This window comes from Elephantulus edwardii, unplaced genomic scaffold (assembly GCF_000299155.1).
Source record: "Elephantulus edwardii isolate Elephantulus edwardi_28Jun2011 unplaced genomic scaffold, EleEdw1.0 scaffold00075, whole genome shotgun sequence".
Classification (NCBI taxonomy): Eukaryota; Metazoa; Chordata; class Mammalia; order Macroscelidea; family Macroscelididae; genus Elephantulus; species Elephantulus edwardii.
The window spans coordinates 12,859,717-12,881,191 of record NW_006399825.1 but is presented as its reverse complement, the minus strand read 5'-3'; the positions used below and the strand labels follow the sequence as shown (position 1 = coordinate 12,881,191).

General features: G+C 39.1%; 1 protein-coding gene across 1 annotated transcript in view; it reads left to right on the top strand.

Moving 5' to 3' along the window:
* Positions 1-17,605: 17,605 nt before the first annotated feature.
* The window catches only part of INO80D (INO80 complex subunit D), a 39,153-nt gene continuing 35,283 nt past the window's right edge, over positions 17,606-21,475 (top strand). The window contains exons 1-2 of the mRNA XM_006889117.1: positions 17,606-17,697; positions 17,804-18,050. Of these exons, the coding sequence (XP_006889179.1) occupies positions 17,833-18,050 (218 nt within the window). The 5' untranslated portion in view covers positions 17,606-17,697; positions 17,804-17,832. The remainder of the gene's footprint in view (positions 17,698-17,803; positions 18,051-21,475) is intronic.

The window sequence follows — 21,475 nt, the reverse complement described above, 5'->3', positions numbered from 1 at the left end:
AGGTGGATTGATTCAGTGACTGGGGTAATTGGGATGGGTGTATCGGAGACAGTGCGATTGGCACAGGACAGAGCAGAGTTTAGGACTGTTGTACATAGGGTTGCTATGAGCTCTTCTCGTCTTCCATCATTAGTCATTAAAAGCTTCCAACCTGTTCTTAAGATGATTTTTTAATTCAGGTGGTATAGATTTAGGCTCATATTTTGGTTCTTATGTATTTCTTTTCTTCTTCAGTTTCAACTACAAAATAGGGTAAAACTGTTACATGTGGTACCCAAACCCGTAAATCTCTATTGAAGTCAACTGCCATTTGTTTGTCCTGCTGAGTTCTAATCATCAACCACTGACTTTATTTTATAGCTGATTGTCTTAACCTCTGCACTAGTGCTCAGTACCTTTCTCTTAAACTGAGAAACCAATTCATTGCCACTGAGTTGATTCTGACAGTGAGGATGGCACAGGATAGGGCCAAGCTTCAGATCTGGTTTTCCTAGAGTTGCTAGGTTGTTGTGAGTCATTGACTCATAGTACCTGAGGGCAACAGTGATCTTAAAGGCTTTCTGAGGTTCTTTTCATATGAGAGGGAACTCTGGTGGCCTGTTGTGCTGCAATTCCAAAAATTTTGCTCCAAGACATCACTTCTCCTGCTAGAGGGTAAGCTATCAGCCATTTCTGACTTGACAATACATAGCAAAGTATATGTGCATATAGAATAAACATAAATTTGAGTTCAGTATAACTGCAGTTGTATGGTTTTGATTTGGTTAAAAATTAGAGCTTTGGAGTAACTTGAATCTTTCTAGTAACCTTGGACAAATCACAAAAACATTTTATTTTCTTCAGTAAGGGAAGTGACAATAGTTCTTCATAAAATTAAGGATCTCTGTTGGTATAGTGCTTTACATGTAGGGCTACTAACTAAAGGATTCATGGTTCTAAACACCAGCTGCTTTTTGGGGGAAAGGAGGCGGTCTCTTAGATCCCATGAAAAGGTATTGTTGTTGTTATGTGCCGTTGAGTCGTTTGTGACTCATAGTGACCCTATGTACAACAGCCCTAAACCCTGCTCTATCCTGTGCCAATCTCATTGCCACTGACATACCCATCCCGATTACCCCAGTCACTGAATCAATCCACCTCATAGAGGGTCTTCCCCTCCTGCGCTGTCCCTCCACTGTGCCCAGCATGATGTTCCTCTCTAAAGACCTGTCCCTCCTTACAGCATGTCCAAAGTGTGTCAGACGAAGCCCCAGAATCCTTGCCTCCAAGGAGCAGCCTGGTTTAACCCTCTCTAGGATGAATCTATTTGTTTTCTTGGTAGTCCATGGTACATTCAATACTCTTCTCCAGCACCACAGCTCAAAGGCGTCAATTCTCCTTCTATCCTCCCTAGTCATTGTCCAACCCTCTGATGCATAACAAGTGATTGCAAAAACCATGGCCTGTATCAGGCGCACCTTAGTCTCCAGAGAGACACCATTGCTCTTGAGTACTTTAGAGAGGTCTCTAACCACAGACTTTCCCATCTCAGTACGTTTTTTTATTTCCTGGCTGCTGGTGCCAAGAGTGTTGACCGTGGAGCCGAGCAAACTGAAGCTGTAAACAATCTCAATCTCTTCACCATCCATCCTGATGCTACTGATTGGTCCAGTGGTGAGAATTTTTGTCTTCTTGACATTGAGCCTCAGTCCATATTGAAGGCTGCAGTCCTTGACCCTCTGCAGTAAGTGCATGAGGTCCTCCTCAGTTTCAGCAGGCAGGGTTGTGTCATCTGCATAACGCAGATTGTTGATAGATCGTCCACTAATCCTATCACCACGCTTCTCCTCATAGAGCCCAGCCTCTCGGATAATCTGCTCTGCAAACAGGTTGAAAAGGTATGGAGACAGGACACATTCCTGGCGTACACCCTTCCCAATTTTGAACCATGCAGTGTTGCCCTGCTCTGTTCTGACGACTGCCTCTTGATCCAAGTATAGGTTTCGCATTAGCACAATTAAATGTTCTGGGATTCCCATTCTTCTCAGAGTCAGCCACAGTTTGTTATGATCCACGCAGTCAAATGCCTTTGCATGATCAATGAAACACAGATAGACATTCTTCTGGTATTCTCTGCTTTCAGCTAAGATCCATCTAACATCAGCAACAATATCCCTAGTACCACGACCCCTTCTAAACCCAGCCTGGACTTCTGGCAGTTCTCTGCTGATGCACTGTTCCAGTCGTTTTTGGATAATCTTCAGTAGAATCTTGCTTGCATGTGAAATCAATGATATTGTTCTGTAGTTTCCACACTCAGTTGGGTCGACCTTCTTTGGGATGGTAACAAATATTGACCTCTTCCAGTCAGTTGGCCAAGTGGTTGTTCTCCAGATTTCTTGGCACAACTTGGTGAGCACGTCCAGGGCAGCATCTGTTAGCTGAAATATGTCAATTGGTATACCATCTATTCCGGGGCCTTATTTTTTGCTATTTCCTTCAAAGCAGCTTGAACTTCTGCCTCCATCACTGTAGGCTCTGGCTCAAATGCTGTTTCATTAAATTCTTCTTTATCTGCCAATTCCTTTTGATACAATGACTCAGTATATTCCTTCCATCTTCTTTTGATACCTCCTGGATCATTTAACATTCTGCCTAAAGCATCCTTGATTGTAGCAACTCGAGGTTTGAATTTGTTCTTCCGTTCCTTGAGCTTAAGAAATGCTGAAGGTATAGCCTTGGAAATCCAGTGGCGGTTCGCATTGAGCAAGAATCCATTCAACCGCAGTGGGTTTGGATCTTTGGTTTTCCAAGTTTGATGTGAAGATTTAATAAATGTGAATGGCACATGCAGCTATTATGCACATAAGCTATTATGTTTGTAACCTTCATAGGTTGTTATTGTTGCTAGTGAGTTCTGAACCTTGCTGGGTCTTGAACCAACCTCATCTTCCCCAGTACACCAGGCCCCATTGCCACAATCACTGTGTCATCATGCTAACTAAGGGTCTTCTTCTCTTGCACTGATACACCATCTTTCCAAGCATGATACCCTCTCCAGGGACTAACCTTTCTTGATAACATACCCCAGATACGGGAGATGGAGTCTCACCATCTTTACCTCTGAGGAGCATCCTGTTTTCACTTTTTCCAAGACAGATTTTTTTTTAATTTTTTTTTTTTTGTACAGTCCATGGGTTGTCAATTCAAAGGCATAGATTCGACTCTTTTATCCTTAGTCCAGCTTTCAGATGCATGGCAAGCAAGTGAGAAGATCATGGCTTGGGTCAAGCATACTTTAGTCCTGAGATAAGCATCATTGCTCTTTAGCACTCAGGAGAGGTTCTTGACAGCAGATTTTCCCCAGTACAACTTGTCTTTTGATTTCCGACTACTGGTATCAAGGGTGCTGTTGAGATTGTCTTTCTTAAGATTTTTCGTATTTTTTATAATGAATTTTCAGCACATTTCTGACAGTTAATAATACAAATATGTATTTGAATAGATGGACTATTATAATTACCTTCATGGAGACTAGTAATTATTTTGCTTTTAAGTAGTTTAGCAGTATATTCATGGAGTTATAGACTTTGACTAAGCTTCTGCTGTTGAATTCTCTGAAGTGACACTTGTAAAGGATTCTCAGTCAAGGGCAAAGGAGGTGGATTGCTTTTACTTGGGCTCCTTTTGACCTCTGATTGGTCTGTGAGCACCTGTGTGTCTCTTGTATTGATGTGAAGGTGAGAAACAATTTGTGGTTTGGGTAGGCTCAGTCTGGGTGATGGGCTGTTTAACGGAGGGTGTGGTTGGAGAACTGTTAGGGCAATTAACGTCCAACATTTAAGGATTTGCTGCTTTGTACTTGATTTTGGCAGCTCTAGGTATTCAAAGACCCATTCTCTGCCCTTGAGGAGTTTTTAGTGTGTTGGAAAAGAAAAAGAAATTGAGCAATTGACATTTACAGTACTGGCAATTTAGCCCAAGGGAAGGGCATCTGTTTTTCAATCCTGGCCTAGAGGCGGGCCTTAAAGTGATGGCTTTCCTGAGGAGCTTTCTGCCATACAGCGATGGGAGGAGTTGGAAAGGCTTCCGGGAGATGGGACCTGCATGAATGAATAAATGCTTAGGGACAAAAGAGTATAATGTGTTGCAAATTGTGGTTCTGTAAGAGTGGCGGGAGTATTGGGAACCCTGCGGGTGGGAGCAGGTCACGTGGCCAGGTCATGAAGCCTTTACTAAGGAGTTTGGATTTATCTTTTAAGTTTGTAAGCAGTCACTAAAGGGCTTTGACCAAATAAATTATTTACATTTGAGAGGATTGGGGCTGTACTCCGGGCAGTATAAAGGAGGGCAAGGCCGGAATTAGACCAGAGACAACTGCTGAGAAGAGATGGCGAGAAGTAAGGTGGTGCCTGGGAAGGGAGAAGTGGGAGGGGGGAGGGGCGCTCCAGAGGTGGGTGGTCTGCAAAGGACTTGGAATGCAGCTTGTTGTGCTGTAGACTTGACTTCCGGAGTGCCTGGATTAGGTGACTTGGAAGGTAGAGGACAGCAGTTAAGAGCAGGTTAAATGAATTCGCTCACGTGTTGAGCCGCTATCCACAAGGCCACATCCTGTAATCCACCAGCGGCTCCAGAGGGAAAGATGTGCAGTCACCTCGCCTAAGGTTCACAGCCGTGGACACCGATGGATGGCGGGTCCTTATGAGTTGGAATCCCCGATGACTTGTGAGTTTGGGCTTTGGGACATCCAGGTGGAGATGGTCTATAGTTTCTTTCTAGGTCTTAAGAGAGTGGCCTGAGTTGAACATCATACTCATGAATGGCAGCTGAAATTGTAGAAGTAGAAAAATTTGGATTAATTGGGACTTTTTTAGCTTAGAGAACACTTTGAAAAGACGACACACTTTATGGACCTTTCTCCAGAATTCTGCACACGTGAACACACTCACAGTTTTATACATTTGGTTTGAACATTGGGATAGGGAGCTCTGGTGGCGTAATGAGTAAGGAGTTGTGCGTTAATCCTAAGGCAGGAGGTTTGCTTCCACTCGCTGCTCTGGAATGGGCAGTCTCCTTCCTTGCACTCACTTTACAGACCCAGAAAACTCGCTGGAGGGTTAATTATGAGTCAGTTCCGACCTGATGGTGTGAGTTCTTTCAGCGCTTTATCTATGCTGTTTCGTAGGTGAGCTCGTTCTGGTGGTCTAGTGGGTAAGGAGTTCTGCTTCCAATTCAAAGAAAGGCGAGTGGTTTGACTCCACCAGTTGCTATGTGAGCGAAAGATGGGTTATCCCCTACCGCGTGATTTATAGCCTCTGAAAACCTGCTAGAGAATCCAGTGATGATCACATTTCTTAGGTGAAGAATCATTTATGAAGTGAGTTCCTTGAGGTCACACATCTTGTATTTTCAGGGGTTTAAATTATTTGCTTATGTGAAAAAACTTAAGGATTGATTTGATATTTTGAGAGTTTTTTTCCTTTTACATGTTTGAACATCTGAAAACCTTGTGTCCGCATTTTTTATTATTTATTTATTTTTTCCAACATCTTGCTGGAACTGGTTGGAATCTGCTTTTTTTCCGATGACTAAAGTCTTCCCAGGACATGTTGTAAGAAGAGACCAGTCTTTGGAGGAGATACATGCTTGGGAGGGTGGAGGGACAGCGCAGGAGAGGAAGGCCCTCTATGAGGTGAATTGATTCAGTGACTGGGGTGATTGGGATGGGTGTATCGGAGACAAGTGTGATTGGCACAGGACGGAGCAGAGTTGAGGGCTGTTGTATATGGGGGTCGCTATGAGTTGCAAGCGACTCGACGGCACATAACGACAACAAAAAGTCTGCCCTGGTTCACTCTTGCATCCCTTATAAGACATTTCATCTATTCCTCCTGTAAGATAAGAATAAATGAACTTTGGGGAACTTTGATTTTCAATGATGGGGCAGGAGAAAGAAAGCCGTTGACTGAGCAGCCAGAAGGAGATTTGCAAGAGTGAGTAAGTTAGCAGCATTATGAAATGCTGCAGAGAAGTTAGGTGAAAGAAAGTCTGGAAAAAAGTATGGAATTCAGCAACAAAGAGGCCATTGGTATCAGATTCTTGTGAGAACAAAAGAAAGGCAGTATAGCTACAGTTTAATTTTTTCCTACCTTTTGGTTTGGTTCTGCAGTATAGCTTTTCTGTATCCAAAGTCTCTGTAACGTAGTTATGACTTTGGAAAGCATTCCACCCGCTGCAATTTTTAAGCTCACTGCCATTAAGTCTTTTTTGACTCATAGCAACTCTTTAAGATAAAAGTAGAATTGCCCCATAGGGTTTCTGGGATTATAAATTTTCCAGAAGTCAACTTCCACATTTTTTTAAATTAGCAGTTGATAGATTAATTGGAACTAATAGATGTTGTTAGTGAGATCAATCAAAAAACACTGCTCATGTATGACAACAGTCTGGAATGAGAAGTGCGTTGTGAAGTGGACAAGGGCAGGGAGGAGGAAAAGATGCAACAATGAATGAATGAAAACAACCTTTCGTTAAAATCACAATTTTAAAAACATTTATCTAGTATTTTCCACCATAAGCACATTGGAATATAGGTGCTCTGCAAAAAGAAAATATTTTTAATTTTATAATTTTATTATGAATTATAGTTCTTAGTGGGGTTTTTACCCTTACTTCAAAAGTGGGAGACCTTAATTAATTATGCTGTACTATTCAGAAAACCAGGAGCCGCTGGAGAGCTCTGCAGATTCTAGATTAAAATAATAACAGAGCAACTACTTAGTGCTTCTAATAGTTAACATTGAGTACCATGCATGCTAAGCAGAGTTCATGAAGTTCTTAATTTCTCTTGAATGACTCAATATTTTAATAATTCTCCTTTTATAGATAAGAAAACCAAAGCCCAGCTAACTTGACCATTACACGACTAGTAAATAGTAGAACTGGATTTGAACCTCATCTTAAAACCCATCAGAACCCACATGTGCTTTATTGCGGCATTAACTATTGTGTCTTTTCTAATAAATCAGATAAAAGTAATTTAAAGTAATTTAAATTTCTAATATAAAAGTATTTGTGCAGTGAGCTTGAGCACAGTGGTAAGCCCTTATTAGACAATCATAAACATGAATTATTTGCTTTATTTCTTAGCAGTTTAAACTTTAGTTTTAATGCATGCTTATATTTTTGGATAATGGGTAGTTTTTCTCACTGATTCCCCCCATCTCAATAAAATAATTGGATAGATTTTCACTCCTTGGTCTTAGTATACAGTGTCATATACTTTACCTGTTTATTATTACATTACATTTTTGCATTTCCTGAAGTTAAAATTTAATTTTCAAAAAGTCTTAATGGAAGAAAACCAGTTTAAAGTCAGAGGCTACTAATACGAATTTAATAGTAACCACTCCTGAGATAGGTAAATGTTCTTTTCATTAGCATTAATTATACCAACAAATAAACCAACATTGTGAGACTTTAATTTTTTTAAAAAAAAGGTGTGGTGTCTAGACTCTTTAAAGGTGGCAGAATATAAAATTACAGATGGCAATTAGGAAAATGCTGTGACAGTGAAATGAACAAACATGCTTCTGAAAGATGAGACTCAAAGGAACAATAATGACATAGAGTGATGCCACATGGAGGTGAGAGCAGCAGTCCCAAAGAGACCGAGGCTCATATTTTTGTCAAATTGTTGAATGGTTATTGTTGGAAGACTGAAAGGGCTGTTGGCCGCTTGTTAAAACCACCTATTCTTTTTCTCCTTGCTGATGTCTTATTTCTCTGGTTGCGTGAACTGTTGTGTTTTCTGATCATAACATCAAGAAATCCTTACCTGTCATCCCATCTCACCTTTTTAAAAAGGTTTTATACCTCACTGCATTTCCTATTCTTCACTTCCAGTGTATAGATACTTTGCTCTGAATATATTCTTTCCATGAGATTTGAATGTTATCTGTTCCAGTAGACAACATTCTAGGTTTTGTGGGGTTTTTTTTGCTTTGTGGTAATAAATAAGGAGGTATAAAGTGCTGCACCTATCCTCTGAAGTTCTTGATTGCCTGCCTTCTCCTCTGTTGATGGTCTGAAGTCTCCACAGCTGAAGATGATAGCAGAAAGAAGGGCAGTCTCCTACCATGCTTCCTACAGACTCTGAAAACCTGCTAGAGGGTCAGCTGAGTTGGTTCTGACTCACCTGCATGAGTTGAGATGTTGGGAGCTGAGTTGAGTGAGCTCCAAGTCCTAGCTAGGCTGTGTACAAGATGAAACCCTGCCCAGTCCTGCAATATCTTCACAGCCCGCGCTGTGCTTAATTAAATAAGCCCATTGTGGAAATCACAGATAATGTCCATCCATGTCATTGAGAGTTGTCTTTTTCACCAACCCTCTACTTTTCAAACCATGATGTTCTTTTCCAGAAACTGGCCCCTCCTAATATGCCCAAAGTTTGTGGATGAAGTATCACCATCATTGCTTCAAAGGAGCCTCTGACTGTACTTTTTTTTTTTTAAATAGTGCAAAACATGTCCTTTTTAATTTTTTGCTCTTAAACATATGGCTGTACTTTTCCCAGTTTAGATTAGTTTGTCTTTTTGGCAGCCCGTGCTAGAATCTATATTTTTCCTCTCAGAGTGCAGTTCGAAGGCATCAATTCTTTGGTCTTTCTTACTCTTTGTCCAATTTTCACATGCAGATAAAGCAATTCAAGATATCAAGGCTTGGATCTGACACAAAGATACAGGTTAGTTGTAGGTTTACTCCTTCAGGGATTAGAAAAATGGCTTAATATTTACATGCGAGAGCCTGTAAGATATTTATAAGGAGCTCTGGTGGTGTAGTGCTGCTAACCAAATGATGAGCAATTTGAATAAACCGAGTACTCTGTAGGAGGAAGATGGGGAGCCTCCCATAAAGATTTATAACCTGAAGAGACTCAGTGGAGCATTGATGAGTCAGAACTGACTCATGGCCCTGAGTTGGGTTTGGTTGGTTTGGATCAAGCATTTGACTGAGATTGTGCTAGTGTCATGTTTTTCCCTTTTCTTATACTACAAGTGAATGTCAGACAGCAAAGAATTTCCCCTTTGGCAAGGTACGGGCAAAATTTAAGGCTAGAGGTAAAACATGAAAAAGATAGAAGGTGTTCTCCTCTCCCCCAGAACTGTCTTTGTGCATTTATCATGATTTCTTTCCTTAAACAAAGATTATTGATGTGGAGCAGACCAGGTGAATAGCTTATTGTTGTTGTTGTTGTTGTTATGTACTGTGACCCTACATAAAACAGCCCTAAACTCCGCTCTGTCCTGTGTCAGTTGCACTGTCTCCAATATACCCATCCCAATTACTCCAGTCACTGAATCAGTCCAACTCATAGAGGGCCTTCCTCTCCTGCGCTGTCCCTCCACCCTCCCAAGAATGATGTCCCTCACCAAGGACCGGTCCCTCCTTATGTTAGACGGTGCCTCAGAATCCTTGCCTCCAAGGAGTAACCCAGTTTAACCCTTTCCAGGATGAATCTGTTTGTTTTTCTAGCAGTCCAACTAGTAATAGCAAAGACCATGGCCTGTATCAGACGCACCTTAGTCTCTAGAGAGACACCATTGCTCTTCAGTACTTTGGAGAGGTCCCTAACAGCAGACTTTCCCATGGCAATACGTCTCTTAATTTCTTGGCTACTGGTGCCAAGAGTGTTGACTGTGGAGCCAAGCAGATCTCAATCTCTTCACCATCCATCCCCATGCTGCCAATTGGTCCAGTGGTGAGAATCTTTGTCTTGACATTGAGCCTCAATCCTTATTGGAGGCTGCAGTCCTTGACCCTCTGCAGCAAGCGCTTCAGGTCCTCCTCAGTTTCAGCAAGCAGGGTTGTGTCATCTGCATAACGCAGATTGTTGATAGATCTTCCACCAATCCTGATGCCACATTTCTCCTCATAGAGCCCCGCCTTCCCTTCTGCATAGAGGTTGAAAAGGTGTGGAGACAGGACACATCCCTGGCATATACCCTTCCCAATTTTGAACCATGCAGTGTTGCCCTGCTCTGTTCTGACAACTGCCTCTTGGTCCAAGTGTAGGTTTCTCATTAGCACGATCAACTGTTCTGGGATTCCCATTCTTCTCAGCCACAGTTTGTTATGATCCACACAGTCAAATGTCTTTGCATAGTCAATGAAACACAGACATACATTCCTCTGGTATTCCCCGCTTTCAGCTAAGATCCATCTAACATTAGCTACAATATCCCTAGTACCACGACCCCTTCTAAGAAGAGTGCAAACGATCATTGCAAAGACAGAAGAGGAAGAGAAAACCAAAATGGATGTCAGAAGAGACTCTGAAAATTGCACTGGAGCGCAGAGAAGCCAAAGCAAAAGGAAGAATTCAAGATAGTAGAGTTGAATAGATTTCAAAAGGCAGCACAGGATAACAAAGTAAAATATTACAATGAAATGTGCAAGGAATTGGAGTCAGAAAACCAAAAGGGCCGAACTCGCTCAGCATATCTTAAGCTCAAGGAACTGAAGAACAAATTCAAACCTCGAGTTGCTATAGTCAAGGATGCTTTAGGCAGAATATTAAATGATCCAGGAAGTATTAAAAGAAGATGGAAGGAATATACTGAGTCACTGTATCGAAAGAAATTGGCAGACAGAGGAGAATTTCATGAAACAACATATGAGCAAGAGCCTGTGGTGATAAAGGAAGAAGTTCAGGCTGCTTTGATGGAAATAGCAAAAAATAAGGCCACACGAATAGATGGTATACCAGTTGACATATTTCAGCTAACAAATGCTGCCCTGGACGTGCTCACCAAGTCGTGCCAAGAAATCTGAAGAACAACCACTTGGCAACTTACTTACTGGACGAGATCTATTTGTTCCCATCCCAAAAAAGGGTGACCCAACAGAGTGTGGAAACTGTAGAACAATATCATTGATTTCACATGCAAGCAAGATTCTACTGAAGATTATCCAACTTATAGACAAAGTAATTTTGATGCTAAAACTAATTTATAAGGAAGGTGTGGTTTAGCCATGAAGACCATTTTTCCTTTCCATTCTTTAATTTTATACTTCAAAAAAGTGAGTGAATACATCAGGGAATGACACATATAGGCATAAAAGGTAGAGATTTTAAAACAATGTCTTGGTATTGGGGAACTGTTTGGAGAGAAGAATGATAGAATGATAGCTTTTACTGGAACTTTTAAAAACATTAAAATTCAGAAGAAATCGCAAGGAAAATTAAACACAGGTGATTTTTTTAAAAGTAATATTGAAGATATTTTGTAAAATGTTGAGATAAACACCTTTTTTTGTAATGGTATAGGAGTGGAGACTATTAGAAAGAGCTTTGGCACATTGTAGGAAAATGCTGGCTAAGTAATGAGTTCATAGAAGGAAGTTGAGCAGGCAGACTGTTTTTGTTGAGTTCTAACAAAAAGGAAATGTTCACTAGTTCATACTTTACAATAATGTACATAACAGTATCTCACATCTGTTTGATGTTGTTTTGTTACATATTCTAGAATATGAAAACATTTTAAGCTAAATATGAGAAAATTTCAGGCTAAATACAAGCTGGGTTTAGAAGAGGCGGTGGCACATGATTGCCAATGTCAGGTGAATCTTGGCTGAAAGCAGAATATCAGAAGAATGTCTTTTTGTGTTTTATTGACTATGCAAAGGCATGTGACTGAATCACAACAAATTGTGGCTGACATTGAGAAGATTGGAAATCTCAGAACACTTGATTGTGCTCATGTGAAACCTATACTTAGACCAGGAAGCATTCATCTGAACTGAGCAAGGAAACACTGCATGATTCAAAATAAAAAAGAAGTTTGTCAAACAGAGATAAGTTTTCAGTTCTGTATGCGGAACAGATCATTCAGGATGCTGGGCTTTATGAAGAAAAACGTAGTATCAGGATTGAAGGAAGATTCATCAAGAACCTGCATTATGCAGATGTTACAACTTTGCTCACCAAAATGTAAGAGGACCTGAAGCATTTGCTGCAGAAAGTCAAGGACTGCAATCTTCAATACCGATTGCATCTCAGCATCAAGAAAACAAAGACTCTCACCACTGGGCCAGTTGGCAGCATCATAATAGATGGAGGAGAGATTGAGTTGTTACAATTTCATATTGCTCGCATCCACAATCAATACTCTTAACACCAGCAGTCAGGAAATCAAAAGATGAGTTGGAATGGGAAAGTCTGCTGTCAAGGACCTCTCTAAAGTGCTAATGAGCAACAGTGTCAGTCTAGAAACTAAGATGTGTCTGAACCAGGCCCATTATCTTCTCAATCATTTGCTGTGCCTTAGACAGCTGGACAGTGATTAAGATTGACAAAAAGAATCAATGCCTTTGTGTTGTGGTGCTGGAGAAGAGTATTGGGCATCCCATGGATTGCAAAGAGAACAAACAGGGCTGTTCTGGAGAGATGAAACCAGGTTGCTCCTTAGAGGCAAGGATTTTGAAACTCCTCCTCACATACTTTTGGGAATGTGGTTAGGAGGGGCCAGTCATTGGAGGATATCATGCTTGGAAGGGCAGAGGGTCAGTGTGGAAGAGGAAGACCTTCAATGAGATGAATTGGCACTGTGACTGTAGCAATGGAGCAGGTGTGAGGTTGGCTCATCCTAGGGCAGGGTTTAGAGCTTTTGTTCATAGAGTCACTGTAAGTTATAGGTGACTCAATGGCACGTAACAAATTTTGTTAAATTTCTCTTAATATATAATTGTCTATTAGAAATGTGTCCACGATCCAAAATACTATTTTGGTGGTTTTGAATTTACTTCATGAATAATGGGTGTGCTTTTGCTCTATGGATGTTGTGTGTCATCAAGTTGACTCCAGCATATTGCAAGCCTGTATTGGCCAGTAGGATGACACTGAAATTTTCCTAGGCAAGCCATATTATTTTCTTGTTTCATGCATATGTGGTTGGATAGTAAATAAGGAAGACCAAAGACGAATTGATGCCTTTGAATTCAGTTGACAAAGTGAATTTAATATATCATGGGTTGCCAAGACAATGAGTTTGTCTTGGAAGGTGTAGTCAGAGGGCTCTTTAGATGTAAATATTGTGAGTTTGGTCTTTGGGCATGTTGTCAGGGGGTATCAGCCCTTGAATAGGACATCAGGCTTGGAAAGGTGGAGGGTCTGAAAAAGAGGAGCCTTGGTGAGGTGGGTTACTGCATCAGTGGGTTTAAACGTGACAGAGATGGGGCAGCACTGGGCAAGAATTCAGTCACTTGTACAGGGTCACTGTGAGTTGGGGTCAACTTGAAGGCACTTAAAAACAGCAACAGTTTTTACAGGAGCTGATTGCCAAATCTCTTCTCTTACATCTGCTGGCTGGTTTGAACTACTGACTTTAGTGTATTTGTTTGTTAACCACTGTGAATATAGCAGTTGAAGATGATATAATAGCAATGTAATTTCTATCTTTATGAGATTATAATTTATGAGATGACCCTCAGAACTTAGAAAGTGAGTAGTGGAGAGCTTTACCCACAGGCCTAAGAGCATCCCAATTCTTCCACATCAGGGATAGGCTGCATCTCTGCCCACAGCAATGGGCATCTTCCCTCTTTCCTTCCTACCTACCGCAGGCCTCTTCTTCTGGCCAGTTCTCATATAATAAGCCCTTCAGAACACAGCTTAGTTGTCACCATGTGCAGACTACCAAAAGCAGAGTGAGTTAGGTATTCTGTGCACTTCCCTGCTTGGGGCCCCAGTCATAGTGCACAGCAATTGCTTAGTCTTCTATTGCCTGCCTTTTTAGCTTCCAGTTCTCTCTTCATCATTATATATTGGAGCTTAGCAGGAGCCCTGAGTGAGTGCTTGCTTGCTAACCAAAAGCTTGGCAGTTCAGACCCACCAGTTGCTCCAAAGAGAATGATGTAGCATTCTACTTTCATAAAGATTTACAGCATTAGAATCTCCTGTGCAGCAGTTCTGCTCTGTCCTATAGGTCACCAAACCAGTAACCCCCATGCTTTGAAGTGGCAAAGTTGGGCATGTGCATTGGGTTTCCTGAGAAGCCTGAAAGGTAGTCATGTAGTCATTCCAAATTTTGGAAAGAAAGAATGGAGGAGAAATTGACAGTAACTTTTCAGCTACTGATCTTGGTCAGCTAAAGAGAAATAAAATCCAAATTATCTTCCCCCCACATTTGTGCCACAAGGGTCCCTGTGAATCAGAGAGGCTGATCTGTCATGGAGTCCTGTCTCTAGAGGAGAATGTTGATGATGAAATTTTTTATCAACTTCCATAAATGGTTCTTATGAAATAAATAGAGCAGGTGAAAATTAAGAACATAAAGTTTCCTATCTGGGAGTGAAGGCACATAGCCTTTGAAAGGAGGGTTTAAAAATGAATCATAAAAGCTCAAGAAATGATAAGACAGCTGAAAGGGATAAGAGTGATGGAATCAGGGTATATAATAAAAGAGACAAATATAGCCGTTTAAAAAATGAAGGTCACTTTTGAAGCAACAGATGTATATTACCATAGGGAATAATAGAGCCAGGCTTGAGAAATTTGAGCAATTAAAAATGGAAAGAGTTTGAAATTAAGAAAGACTAGTCAAAGATACAGCAAATTGAGTGTAACAATAATTGTTACCTCTGAAGAAAAGAATACAGAGTAGAATTTTCAAGACTTTAAAGAAGAGTGTCTTGCAAGGAAAGAAAACTTGAGATGCTAGAACAGTATTTAGGCCTTTAACTATTGTCAGGTGCTGCCGTCACTTTCGATTCATGACAGAGTAGAGCTGTTCCATAGGGTGTGTTGTTATTGTGCCTTCAAGTCAGAAACGACACGTAGTTGACCCTCCATCAGGTTTTCAGAGGCAGATAATTGCACAGAAAGAGATTGCCCATCCTTCTCCTGCAGAGCAGCTGGTGGATTCGAACCACCTACCTTTGGGATTGCAGCACAGCTTCTTGCCAACCCGAGCTCCTTACTTGTCTATTAGACTTTGATTTTTGTGGCCACGAATCACCAGGTCTTTTGATTAAAAGCTGAATGCTAGCTCCCGGGGGGGAAAAAAAAGCTGAATGCTAAACCACCACAACACTGCTTTTTTAAAAAGACGTGTTGGAACGTTGTGCACTGTTGATTCCAACCCATATTGACTCCATAGTACACAATAGAACTGTCTTATGGAATCGTAAAATGGGGCAACCAGTGTGGAAAACATTTTGATGCTTGAATTAACTTTTGTTCTTGTTGTATGATGACGAGTCAATTGAAAAAAAGCAATTCATAACAGCTCTGAACCCTGTCCTATCCTATGCCATCCTTATCTTCTCTGACATACTTGTGCTCATGGCTACAGTCGTGGGAGACTAACTGGGAAAAGAGTGTAAAGTTGAAAAATCACATGGAATTTACTTCAAAATATTTCCTGTCCCGAATTCCCAGATCCTTAGGACAGCTAAATTTAAATTTCAGCTAAACTTTTCTTTCTTGCATTCTACTAAAGTGAAAAGGGGACACATTTCTTTTGGTTTCATATTCACGTGTGATTAGATATTGTTCAACAAGGTGGATTGACACAGTGACTGTAGCAATAGGCTTGAATATATTATCTGAGATGATGAAGATGGCATAGGATAGAGCATGGTTTAGATTCATTGTTCATAGGTTTGCTGTGAGTCATAGTTGACTTAATGGCCCCTAACAACAGTCTAGAATGTGATTTTTATTAAGCAAACAAATATTTCAGGTGTTTCTGTCACTTATTTTTTTTTATTTGAGTAAATGACATGTTTCCTGTGGGTTATAAATTGTCTAGCTCTACCACTTGCAGGGAAAATACAGTAATAAGAATAAAAATTGGCGAATGAATGGATATTCCCTTTTCCTAGAACTTATCATGTCTTAAAAGGAGCCTGGTGATAGACTGCATGATGTATTGGGCTATCAGCTGAACACTACGGTTTGAATCCATCAGCTACTTTGGGGGGCAAGATGGACAGTCTCCTTCCACAGAGATTTACAATCTGAGAGAGCAGTTTGCTATGTGTCAGAACCAGCTCTGTGTCAGTGGAGTTTACCATAGATTAGGAGCATGATGGCACAGTGGCCTAATTATTGTACTTCTGCCTGACAGGTCAGTGGATTGAACCTACTAGCTACTCTTAGGAGGAAGATGAGGCAGTTTGCTTGCTTGGAAACCCAATGGGACGGTTCAGTTCAGCCCTCTATTTCTCTGAGTCATAACAGACTCTAGAGCTCTGAGTGTTATATACTTTGTATGTTACATATTTGGTGTGTTATATACTTAGTATTATTTAATTATTAGAGCAAAAGAGTAGTAACATAAATCTATTCTTATCAACTGGGATTCTAGCTACTGACTAGAGTTGGGCCACTCTGCAAAAGGAATGAAATTAATTTACTCAAGGAATACCTGTGAATGCAAACACCATGTCTTATTATTCTTCAGGCATTCATGTATCTTTTCCTTCACTGGTGTAAGACATCTTCTATACAGTTCATTAAAAGAGAGGATATTTTCTTGTATTTCTCTGTAACTGAACCTGAGTGGTTGCTTCTGCTGTTGATTGGGTAATTTTGAGAATGTGGAAGAGGATTAGTTAGACCACGTCAGCTCGGTATGATCCTGACTACACAGATTAAAATTCAGTTTCATTATAGACTACATTGTGTATGTGGAGATTATTAATATTGTGTGATTCTTCTGTTTTCGTATTTTTCCTCTAAAGACTCATAAGCCATGACTATTATATATAGCAATGGACTGAACTGAAGGGTACAAGTGTGGTTGGTACATTGCTTGAAACAATACATATCAATTACTGAATGAAAAACTAATTTATTCTGTAAATGTTAACCCAAACTACAATAAAAAATAAGTGTGGTTTGAGGGAGCTCTGGAGGCCTAGTGGCAAGAAGCTGCACTGCAATCCCAGAGGTATGTGGTTCAAATCCACTAAATGCTCTGCTGGAGAAGGAGGGACAATCTCCTCCTGTACCAGTCAGATCTGCTTTGACGGTACACACACACACAAAATAATAAAATTAAAATTTTTTTTAAAAAATAAGTGTGCTATGGTATCTAGTCTTTATGCTCACAAAGTTTACAATTTGGATGCCATAATGTGGGAAATTTTAGAAGGAAAAAGATTTTTTTTTTTAGAATTTTCTTTTGTATTTCATAGGAATATTTTTTGCAAATTGCCAGAAAGTCTTTTCCAATATATTTAAAAAAACAAGACTTTCTAAATCTCTAAAGTGTTCACATAGACTTCATGAAATAACTTTTAAGAATTGTTGCATTGATTCTGAGATACGCATCCACCAACCAGTATGAAAATAATAGGATGTGCTACTTTATAGTATTTCCTTGATGACAGAAAGCTCTGAGATAGCTACAAAATTTAACCAAGTAAAAGTTATTTTGTTCAGTTCCTTTGGGTAAGGTAATTTAATGTTATATAATGCTGCTGTTTATTTGAACTTACTGGGATTTGGGTTAAAATGAAAAAATCCATCAAATTAGGAAAGGTGTAGTATTTTACTTCCACAGTAAGCTAGTTTTGCTTATTTCTATTTGTTAACTAGGCCTTTTGATATTTTCGTAGACAATCTGCTTCATCTTGATTCTGCAATATTCCAAACTGTGGTATCCTTGGGGTTCTTTTAACATTGCTATGGTGCAGAAGATTTAAAATCAGGTATGACTGTGGGGCCAGAAGCCCCTCAGTGAAATTCTCAACTTAAATCTGCCTTATACTCTCTGATTTATCATTTGGGTTTCTTTTTTTTGTGGTGGCCTTTTAGCTGATGTTCACAAGGAATAGAGTCACGTGATGTATGAAGGGAAACATATACACTTCTCTGAGGTTGGCAATAAGCCCTTGTGCTCATATAGCCCCAAACTGTGCAAGCAGCGGCGACTCAACGGCTACGCTTTCTGTATCAGACACGTTTTGGAGGGTAAGACTGCTCCCTTCAAGCAATGTGAATATGTGGCCAAGTATAACAGCCAGTGCTGCACCAACCCCATCCCCAAGTCAGAGGATCGTAGGTAAGAAGTAATAACGGAAATGAATCCTGGATTTAATAATTAGGACATTGGAAGGGTTTCTTTTCCTTCTTGTTGCTGCTTTTTTGATATAGTTAATTTAACTATTGAGTTCTGGGGGACTAAGTTAACTTGGAGATGATATTAAAGAAAGATGAAAATGTGGTTGGTTTTTTTGCGTTGGTTTGTTTTTTTTTAAAATAGAGTATTAAGTTTAGAAAATTACTTGAAAAGTGTGTTAAGCATTTTCTTTTTATTGCTCTCATAGTTTTTCTAGAAAGTTTTTGGTAATTTTTTTTTTGCCTTGGAATTATTTAGACATCTTGGTCCTGGTTTTTCCCTTTGCAGCCTTTATAACTACCCCTGCCATCACTTGCGTTTTATCATCTGCCTAAGTGGGAGATTACTTGGGTACTGTGATTAATGATAATAAATTTTGAGTTTTTTAGTTTACTTGAGTAAGCATTAAAAATGATTCCTTGAATCATTTAGAAGATTTACCTCCTTCTAGACTTTAAACAGTTGTGTTTGGCATTGTTTTAAAATCTTTCCTCTTGGTTTAAAAAAAGTACCACATATATTTGGCCTATGATTTAGAAACCCTGTTTTGAAGGCTTTATCACATGAATTATGAATTTATACTTTCTTAAAATTTTAAAAATTAAAACATGGAAGTATCTTTAAAGAGGGAGTGTTAAACTAGTTATTAGTATTTCTTATTAGAAAAATTCACACTTTCACATGCCTCTTTCACTTGTCTGCTTCTTCAGTTCTTTAAAATATTTCATTCAGAACATTAGAGATAAGTGAATGCTTGTTTTCAAAAAAATTTAATGCTTTTTAAGTAAAAGGTTTGAATCTTTTAATGACATTTTAACAAAAGTACACAGCCTTCATCCATGACCCTTTACATAAGTGTATGTTACCTACATAAATAAGTTGAAAGGGAATCATACCTTTTAAGGACATTATGAGCACTTTAAACTCTTTAAACACAAATAAATAATTTGTGCTAATGGAGATCCCACCAATATAAGTATAGTATAATAGGGTGTTTTGAGAACCTTCTCTTAGAATTTCTAATAGCACTTATGGCTTCAAATGACAATACTTGAAAGTGAAACAGCTGCTTAGTGGGGCAAGAAATAAAATTTTAATCTTAGGTGAGAACAGGACCCACATAACAAATATCCTTTCCTTTTGAAAGTTTGATTTAGATCATTTCCATTTATGAAAGACTTATTTGTTAAAGCCTATATTTGCTAACTGAAACAAATATGAAGATTTTCACTTTTACAAATTAAAAAAAAAAAAGACAAAAAGCAACATCAATGTGTCTATGAGAGCAGATTCATAGAGCACCTTTCCTAGGAACAGTACTTGGCATATCAGCATCAGCCTCCATAGCTTTGAAGTGTGCCTGTGAGCACTCTATGTTAGTGCTGTTTTAGAGTTTACTTAGTAGGACTTTATAGGTTATTAAAAATTTGGTTGAATTAAAACTTTAAAAACCTGGTAGGAATTAAAATTTTTCTGTAAAACTTCTTTAAAAAAATTAATGCTAATTGCTTCTTTGCTTTTTGCCACTTAAGTTTATGAAGCTCATTGTTTTAAGCTCAAACTCCATTGTATAATAGATATTTACAATTTTGTCTTAATTCAGTTTATCATGGTCAGGTTGCAATGGTCAAACGAGTTATTTTCATTTTTTGCTTGTTTTATCTGAACTGAAGCTTGTCTTGATAACTAATAGCAAGAATTAAGTAGGTGGTAATGTTCTTAATGTTTTCTGAAGAAAGCCACATTTAGATGCTATATAGAAACCTTTGTATAAATGTTTTAACTGTATTATGTGGTATAATTTAGAAAAGATATTCTTTGGAAGGTAAGTTTTCATTATTAGTAAGGTAGTTACTCTTGGTATACTTAGCCATTTAGGGTAGTCTATGTGTATAAATAATAACTATATTGTCCCATAATATAGAAATGATAAGTATTCTTTTGAAACAATGCTTTCATTATTGTTACTGTAGTTAATCTTTCATACACTTCTAATTTAAGGTAGTTAGTTTTATGTGTTGTTCTGGAAAATAGATTCCCAAACTTTTTTTTTTAATTATTATTTTTATTTATGTGTGTGTGTGTGTGTGTGTGTGTGCGCGCGCGCGCTGTCAAACTGGATCTGAGTGGTACAGGACGAAATTGTCCCTCATTGCCCCTCCTTCTCCAGCGGAGCATCTGGAGGATTCGATCTGCTTGCCTTCAGGATTGCAGTGTAGCTTCTTGCTGCTGCTAGGCCACCAGAGCTCCAGATTCCCAAACTTTTTTTTTTTAATTTTATTACTTTTTGTGTATGTACCATCAAATCGGATCTGACTGGTACAGAAGGAGATTGTCCCCCCCTTTCTTCAGCAGAGCATCTGGTAGATTCGAACCGCACACCTCTGGGATTGCAGTTCACCTTCTTGCCACTAGGCCACCAGAGCTCCCTCAGATTCCCAAACTTTTTTTTTTTTAGATTCCCAAACTTTTAATGACACAATTATCTAGTTGGTGGTCAGCTAGAAGAAGCTTGATTTTTGATGTCTAATAAAGATAATGTATATTAAATCAGTTATTTTTTTGTGTGTGTGATTTTAACAAAAGTTTACAGAAAAGTTGGATTCTTATTCACTCATTGTTTCACATTTTCCTTCCTACTACTCCCAGTTAACTTTTAAAAAAAAAATATTCATTCATTCATTGTTGCACAGTTTCCTTCCTTCCTCCTCCCCCACTCCTCTCCCAGTCCCCTTTGCAATGCACCTCTTACTCTAGACTGTTTTAATATACATAATGCCTAATCATATATTCCTTTTTAAATAGTTCTTTCCTTCATCGTTCCAATAAAGTGTTTGTTATCTATCCTCTCTTTGCTTAGTTTCTCCCAATCCCCTTACTTTATGACAGTGGTGTTATGCAGTATTTGTCTTTTTGTGACTATTTCACTCAGCATAATGTCCTCCAGGGTCACATATGTTGTGTAATATTTTATGAGGTCCTTGTTTTTTAGTGCTGTGAAGTATTACCTTGTGTGCATATACCATAGTTTTTCTGTCCATTCATTTGTTGATGGGCACTTGGGTTGCTTCCATCTCTTTACTATTAAGAATAACACAGCAGTAAACATGGGTGTGCGTACATCTGTTTCTGTGGCAGCTCTGGTTTCTTTAGGGTGAATCAGTTTTTTTGTTTTGTTTTTAGGTTTTGAAGAGTTTTATTGAATGAATGCTGGAGATATTTGGTGTAGTAGTTACAGATTTTGATTATTAGGATTGTATACATTTTTAGCAGTTCTCTGCTGATGTGCTGTTCTAATCGTTTTTGGATGATCTTCAGCAGAATCTTGCTTGCATGTGAAATCAATGACACTGTTCTGTAGTTTCCAC